Here is an 8,372-nt window from a genome sequence, read left to right as displayed (position 1 = left end):
ACTTGGCTCATCACACTGAAAATAAGGAGACCCTGAAGTGGATTCTGGACTAATTGTATTCCCACTTGGGGCATGTAATGGCAAACCATTGTTATTGTTACTCATAGAACAATTCTCCATGGAGCTATCCTCAATCTTTGGTGTCTCTACAGTGTTGTAAGGTTCATAACAATATGACCAGGGGCCAAGATCAGATAGAGGAAGGTACGGATTATCAGAAAACCCTTGAGAGGGATATGGGTCTTCTTCCTCACCAAGGTCATCATCATGAGAGGGTTTTGGGTTACCTTGCTCATCCCCATTAAGGCCTTCATTGTCATAGGTTCCTTCAATAGAGGCTAAAGGGTAGCTGGAAACATCAATTAGTTGGTTCCATAAAGAATCAAATTCTGAATCATATTCAACATTTTCATCAGTACATTGCCTCAAATGGTACTGATGTGCCGGAGGATCAGTGTCAGGTTCGTGATCCCATGTAGCATCACGAAAGTACTGCATTGATGAATTAGAATGATCTCTCACCTGATTGTTGAATCTCCAACTTGACATGTACAATCTCTTGCAATAAATGAGCTATGCCTCCCTTCCAACTTGCCATGTACAATTTCTAGCCTTCTGGAAATAGTGAAAACAAGATTCTTTATATACAAGAAGAAAGGAGAGACTCATATGCTGGTTACATTATCTCTATGGCCCTGCATTCCTACTTTTCACAACTTTATTGTGTGGAATCAAGAATCTCTTTCAGTTCACTTTGTATGATTGAAGAACCAGATAAGTTTCTCGGAAGTTGCCTGAGGATATACTTTTTGTAAAGTAAATTGTTCTTCAAAAGCAATTGGATAGGAATTCCATGGTACTGTCGCCCTGGTTAGGCGTCCACTTTGTTATGGGGTGATAAGATGGAATGTATGTCTTTTGCTGATACTCAACTCATTTGTCATTTCGATAGTAACATTGGCTAATGCAATGCGCCTGACTGGTCAAAAGATTAATTTTTCTTGACTAAATAATTCTTTTACATTTTTGAGGCCGGCCGCCCCCGCCCGCCCCGGGGGCCCGCCCCGGGGGGCCCCTTCCCCCGGCGCGATTAATTTAGCTTTCTGGGTTTGAGCTAAGGGTTCACAGAAGGAGAATCCCTTAACTAGAATAAAATTCTATGACAGAAACAAACTACACATGAGGACTTCTTCTCAACCATTTAGGTTCATTTTGAAGAAAGCCAGCTCCCTCAAACCAATGCAGTTAGTTTCCTGTTCCTTTACAATAATTTTGGGAAGAGTTACAGTTGAGGGAAGTAAAAGGATTTCATATCTTTTTTGTTGTTGGTAACAATTTGCACTAAAGCTAATTTCTTTAGATAATTATAGAATCTCTAATAATCTTATCTCTCAAGAATAGTTCTTTCCATCTTTGTCACAATGGTAGTGGAAGTGGAACAAAGGATTTGTCAATACAATAATTTATGAGAAGCAACAGAAAACTGATTTTTGTTGCATGAGCCTAGCAAGATCCACCAATCAGCAGCCTTGGCAAAATAACTAACTTCCCTTGTCTTCCTCCGAAGAGTCCTAACCACTATAAAACCCTGCAACCCAGCTTCCTCTTCGATCCTCTCTCCCACTCCTCTTCTCCAAGAAAACCCAAAATTCCAAGAACTGAATCATGTGGTACAAAGTAGCCAGCGCTTCTGAGTACCTAGCCATAACAGGCTATGGTATCGAAGACGTCAAGCTCGCCAAGAAATCATGGATTCTCCCTGGCCAATCTTGTAGAGTCTTTGATGTCTCTCCTGTAAACTACTCCTTCGAAGTTCATGCCATGAGTGCCGAGAAACTCCCATTCCTTCTTCCTGCAGTATTCACCATTGGCCCAAGAACTGACGACAAAGAGAGTCTCCTCAGGTATGCCAAACTCCTCTCCCCCCATTCGAGAACGTCCAGTGATGTCAAAGAACTCGTTCAAGGTGTTATAGAAGGGGAGACTCGTGTTCTTTCTGCTTCGATGACCATGGAAGAGGTCTTCAAAGGAACCAAGCAGTTTAAGACGGAGGTCTTCGAGAAGGTCCAGCTTGAACTGAATCAGTTTGGGCTGATAATCTATAATGCCAATATCAAACAGTTGGTGGACGTGAAGGGTCATGAGTATTTTTCTTATCTGGGTCAGAAAACCCAGATGGAGACCGCTAACCAGGCCAGGATTGATGTTGCTGAAGCAAAGATGAAGGGTGAAATAGGGGCTAAGTTAAGAGATGGACGGACATTGCAGAATGCTGCCAAGGTCGATGCTGAGACCAAGATTTATTCCACTCAAAGGCAAGGTGAGGAGAAGAAGCAGGAGATTAATGTGAAGACAGAGTTGCAGGTTTTTGAGAATCAGAAGCAGGCTGAGATTGCAGAGGCCAATGCCAAGTTGGCAACAAAGAAGGCTGGGTGGGCTCAGCAAGCTCAGATGGCTGAGATAGAATCTGCTAAGACGGTGGCCATTCGGGAGGCAGAGTTGCAAGGAGAGGTGGAGAGGAAGAATGCTTTGACTCAGAGGGAGAAGCTCAAGGCAGAGCATCTTAGCAAGGCCACTGTGGAGTATGAGATTAAGGTATAAAGATGTTATTTTCATACCATCTACTGTTGTTTTCTTGTCTTACTTTGAACCCCTCCTTGCTTATTTGGTAATTCTGAGTTTAGCTTTTCTCCAGGTATCTTTGAAGATTGTTAAATCAATTATAGTCATTTTTGAAACAGTTGGAAATTTCATTATGAAAAACACTTAAGCTATAAAGCATAAGATTCATGCAATTGAACCCTTTTAGTTCGTATATTGATGATCTGATGATAACTTCTGTTTTCTTACTCCTATTTTGAGCACTTCAGCTAAATATCAACTATTTGGAGTTACAGATGGTGCCCTAGTTGTTTTATGTTGATGTTTTCATAACTCTTTTTTTTTTTTCATTTAATTTTGCTTTTGCATTTCCTTGGATCCATGTAACAAACTCCATCAAATTGTGATAATGCTACGACTGTTTTTGTTGTGGGTTTCTAATGCTTCTTTAGTTATTTTCATCTACTCCAACTTCCTGATATTTTTCTGAAGTTTCCTTGTTTCTGTTTTCTTTCTAGATCTCTCAAATCAAGGTCATTGACCCTAGACAATGAAGGTTTACCACCGGGACATATATCATTGATTTCATTAATGAATTCCAACTCCTCCCCCCAGGTGAAAATAGGAACAGAGTCATCTTTTATGTCGCAATCACTTCACTTGGAATTTTATTTCAGGGGTATATAATATTGAAATAAGTTTGTTCTTTTGGCATATTTTTTTGGTTTTATCATGCAAGTTCTTTGGCAGTACAAAAAGAAAAATCGATGTGTTTCCTTGACATAGCATTACTGGTAGCCTTGTGCATGTATTTGTGTAGGGAATCCATATGCATGCTTTCACTCTCTCTCTCTCTCTCTCTCTCTCTCTCTCTCTCTCTCTCTCTCTCTCTCTCTCTCTCTCTCTCTCTCTCTCTCTAGAAACAACATAATTTTCTCTCTTCATTCACCTTCTTTGCCTACATTACACTAATTGATGTAATCATGTTGATGGATATTTATTATATGAATAGGAGAGTTTCATACCATTGTATACAAATGATCCCAATGTGCACCAGGTATAATATCCCACATAGCATAAGAATGTTGTTGATTGGAAAGTCATTGGCATTTGCTAATTAAAATAAACTCATGATAGCTAAGAAGAGTGACATTCTGTAATGAGATGCACCATCATCAAAGCATCTCACATTATAAGTTTCCTAATTTGGACCAATCGTCTGTTTGCTGTAATGGGTTGTGCTAATTAGTTGACTATAATCATTTCATTGCATTGTCATGAAAGCTCTCTAATTTGTGGACATTTATCTGGTAGTGCTTATCTACTTTAAAGCAAGTCTAGGATTAATTTCTCTTCATAACCTTGTTTATAAACAGGTCCAAGAGGCTGATTCGGAGCTATACAAGAAGCAGAAAGCTGCAGAGGCAGTACTGTATGAGAAGGAGAAAGCAGCTGAAGCTCAGAAATTGGCTGCTAAGGCAGCAGTTTATTCCCAAAAACTAGAGGCAGAAGCAGAGCTCTATGCAAAGAAAAAGGAGGCTAATGGCCTTCTAGCTCTAGCAGAGGCACAGGGAGTTTATGTTAGCACCTTACTGAAGGCCTTAGGTGGAAACTATTTTGCACTGAGAGATTACCTAATGATTAGCAATGGAATGTTCCAAGAGATTGCAAAGATAAATGCTGGAGCAGTACAAGGATTACAACCCAAGATCAGTGTCTGGACAAACAGCATTGGCCGGGAGATGGTAGATGGAACCAAGAGTGGTAGTGCAGCTATGAAGGAGGTTGCTGAGGTGTATCACATGTTGCTCCCTTTGTTTAAGACTGTGCAGGAGCAGACCGGGATGTCCCTGCCAGCATGGATGGGCACACTTGCTAACTCTGAAGGGTGAGTGGTATATGCTAGTAAATATGGTCTTTTATTTACAGGGATTAGATTTTTATTGTTGATAGAAAGACAAGTAGGATGCTATGGATGGCAGACTGTCATTGCGAATAGAATGGGGAAATATCAGACTTCAGTTCCTTTAATTTGCTTTATACCCAATCTCTGAAGCTGGCTTCAAGATTCAAAAGGTTGAGCAGCTTTTCCATCCAACTGATAGTGTGGAAGAGAGAATTGTTTGAGAACACTTCTGAACCTGATGTAGGAGTAACAATTTTAAAGATTCATCTATCATTATTCCCAAGTGACGACAAATGGGTGTGGAGCAAAGATAAAAGAGGTATATTTACAGTTAAATTAGCTTATCACCTCCTTGTAAACAAGCAGGATAGAGAAGAAGGACAAGAGCTGTCATCATCACATTTGAAAACATGGTCCAGGATTCCCACAGATGTATGGAAGAATGTATGAAATTGTCATTTGCTTCCGAAAATTAGGGAATTTCCTGTGGAGGGCAGCAGCAAATGGTGTGACATGTGGAGAAGGCTTTCACCATAGAAACATTAGTATTGATCCTATCTGTACTTACTGTGGTGAGGAAATGGAGACAATGGAGCACCTATTTCTGCACTCCCAATTTGCAAGAGCCGTTTGGTTTGGAAGTTCTCGCCCAATCTAGGTATGACTTTAGCCGAGTGGATTCAACAGTGGAAGGCCTTCTATCAGTATGATAAAGAAGAGGGGAAGAAATTAGAATGCTTGGCTTCATTCATCCAATGACATATATGGTTGGCTCGCAATGAGAGAATTTTTAAAGGAGCAAGTCCACAACCTAGTGAAGTGATAGAGAAGGCTGCTCGAGTTTTTTGGAGAGTAAATCTAAAGTGAACAGTCAAACTGGGTGTTATATACATTACGGTTCAAACCATTTAAAATCAGAACGAACCTCGCAAGTAAGCTTACTTGGCTCAAATCTGGTTCATTGGGTCCATCTATCACTTCTCGACATAGCCCTTCTAGGAGTAGCGCTTTTCAGAGGATTGATGGCTTTGGAGGACACTTCTCTATGAATGCCACGTGGCATGAAAGGCTTCTCGGATAACCCTTGTCAAGCGCCTGGAAGTTGCGCCTGAGAAGCTATATCTCGGCAAAAGTAATGTTGTAAGGGAATTTGGTGTATCTTTATCCAAACATTAATCAAGGCATTAAATTCAGTATTTAATGCTCTAGGGCTCATTAAATGTTTCATCGCTTATCAGGAGGTTTCTCATTCGCTTAAGCCTTTTCAAATGTTGTGCCTTAGGTTTTGTTTGTCAAAAGTAAGGAATTGATGTCACATCCACACCCACATGACTCTAAACGTCTGATTAAACTGGGATAAGGTACAATTGTCCTCAAGCTTCTCCAGGAAGATTGAGGTCGTAACTTTGTGATTAAGTAATCCATCATGGGTAATCACAACCCTTCATCCTAAGCTAGAAGATTAGAGGGTTGTGATGCAACTTTGCTACCTTAGATGCATGAATTTGGTATATAAATCAAACACTTAGCACAAATTAGGGTAAGCCCAGTTACAATAACTCTAGCATTTAGTTCTCCTACAAGTTCCAAAAAAGACATTCCTTCTTGGAGCATTTACTCTTCCATACGAGCATTGTGTTTTCTTGAATCTAACTTAATCATTGGAGGTGGCTTCCTATCCCCAGAGGCGGCCCACTCTCACTCTCTTTGATTATCAAGAACCAAGCTTGGACCAATAGTAAACCAAACTACACTCAATCATATTTTGGAACAACACTGGAGTTAGACAGCAACTCAATCACTCTTGGACCCCCCCCCCCGCCTCAAAATGAGTTCTTCAAAATAAATACAAATGTAGCAAGAAATAGGACCAACAGTAGGTTGGGAGTGGGAGTAGCTATAAGGGACCAAGAAGGAGTGCCACTACTAGTAAGGTCTATCCCTTTGCTCTTTGTGGACACCTTGGATGGAGAGGCTCTTGCCATGCATGGAGTCAAGGCAGCAATGGATTTGGGACTAAACAATATGATTTTTGAAACAGACAACTTGGAGCTGATTTCAATCCTCAATGATACCTCAAAACTACCTCCACTGAGTGCCCCAATGATTTCAGACATCATTTCTTATTAGCAGGTTTTAATTATTGTAGTTTTTCCTTTGTTCCTAGAGATGCCAATACAATGGCTGACATTCTAGCAAAGGTGTCCTTGTTGTCCCCAAGAGGGACATCTTGACCGATTACCACTCCATGGTTGGACGATCTTTCTTGTGTCGTGTGTCTCTCATTTCTTCGAATGCATTCTCTTCGTACAAAAAAAAAAAAATTTGCTTTATACCTTTCTCATTTTGAAATATGGAAATAACCCTCTAATGTGTTGACAATTCAGTGTTAACAATGCAAATTTTAGTTGATGAAGTTCACTTGGTATTAGGGGCTGGTTGGGGCAGGAGTTGTGTTAGACAATTCACTTGTAGCAATAGTGAGGGTGTTTCATGTTTACTAGGGGATTATGATCAATTTTGAAGTTGAGCTTAATGCATTGGTGTGAGGCTTATAATTGGTTAAGGAGATGGGTGTTAGGAAATTGTGGGTTGAATGTGATTCTATGGTAGTTGTGGTTCTAACCCAAAAGTTTCTTCTCTTGATTGGGTTACAAACTCAAAATTATATTTTAAAAGTTTTCAGTGTTTTTAAGGTAACACGTTATTTTAAAGAAACAAATGCAGTAAGTGACTATTTGGCAACCTTTGTAGCTCGAGAACAAGTATCAAGTTGTAATGTAACATGGCCTAGTATCATATAGATGGGTTACAAACTCACAATTATATTTTAAAAGTTTTCAATGTTTTAAGGTAATATGTTGTTTTAAAGAAGCAAAAGCAGTAGGTGACTATTTGGCAACCTTTGCGGCTTGAGAACGAGTATCAAGTTGTAATGTAACATGGCCTAGTATGATAAAGATGGATTACATGAGTCTACCTAGGTTTTGGTTTGTTGTTCCATTGGCTGAGATTACATATGTTGTCATTGTTGGCAACTAAAATACAATGAGTTCTAAGAGTACATGACTTGTATTGAAGTGAAGCTCCCATAGAAGACTTTGGGCATTTGTTATATATTTTAGAGGGTGATTAACACTATTACAACAGTTTTGAGTGTTTGTGAGAAGATTTAAGTGTTTTGGGTGAAGCGAAGATTACTTAGAATAGTGGATTTCACAGGTCACTGCACAAGGGTCACATTGAATGAATTTTTGAGTAGTCATCCAGTTGTATTCTGGGTTCGACTTAAACTGAAGAAACGTAGTTCATGAAGTTTTCTTTCCAACGCACTTTTCATATTGTGATTTCGATATCAAAAAAGGGAGTTATGAGATTTCTCATGAAAGTGTGAGATATGGAAGCAAATCTGGGCATTGTAGAAGAAATATCAAATTTGGCGACTGTGATGTGATCTACTCTCAGGGGTTTCAAAAATAATTTTTAAGAGTTCGGGAGTCTTTGTGAAATAAGTTTTACATCTCAAGGAGGAAAGTGTAATTTTGAAAGATTGAATGATTCAATCTAATGGTCATTCAAAGGACGTGGATGAAGATCCAATTTTGAAGGTCGAGATTGATGCGCTTGGTTTTCAAGTGCCCAAGACAGAAAAGATTCCATCTCGTGCCTTTTGGTTGGTCGGGAGCATGATAATATGATGCACTGCAAAGTATAATGATCATCATGATCCTGTGTATCGCAATTTAAATGTAAGATTTGAAAAGATTCCATTTGTAATAATCTGGTGAAGGGTACTCTAATCTTACATCACTTAAAGGATCTGATGGCCCAGATCTCACCCGCCTTTTTAAAGTGGATATCCAAC

At 39.6% G+C, this 8,372-nt stretch overlaps 1 protein-coding gene across 1 annotated transcript; it reads left to right on the top strand.

The window, feature by feature from the left end:
- Positions 1-1,523: 1,523 nt before the first annotated feature.
- On the top strand, positions 1,524-5,599 carry LOC149012859 (flotillin-like protein 3). The gene is made up of 2 exons (XM_089160158.1): positions 1,524-2,595; positions 3,978-5,599. The coding sequence occupies exons 1-2, from the start codon at positions 1,666-1,668 to the stop codon at positions 4,491-4,493; spliced, it is 1,446 nt and encodes a 481-aa protein (XP_089016284.1). The 5' UTR covers positions 1,524-1,665; the 3' UTR covers positions 4,494-5,599.
- The last annotated feature ends 2,773 nt before the right edge of the window (positions 5,600-8,372 follow it).

Source organism: Hakea prostrata, chromosome 6 (genome assembly GCF_041222555.1).
Source record: "Hakea prostrata isolate BN-2017 chromosome 6, UWA_Hpros_2, whole genome shotgun sequence".
Taxonomy (NCBI): domain Eukaryota; kingdom Viridiplantae; phylum Streptophyta; class Magnoliopsida; order Proteales; family Proteaceae; genus Hakea; species Hakea prostrata.
Note: the sequence above shows the minus strand (reverse complement) of the source record. Positions and strands in the feature narration are given on the sequence as shown.

Bases quoted from the DNA above. Each gene is read 5' to 3' on its own strand.
- LOC149012859 (XM_089160158.1), top strand. From the start codon at position 1,666: ATGTGGTACAAAGTAGCCAGCGCTTCTGAGTACCTAGCCATAACAGGC. The intron at 2,596-3,977 runs GTATAAAGATGT...GTTTATAAACAG, and splicing joins CTGTGGAGTATGAGATTAAG to GTCCAAGAGGCTGATTCGGA.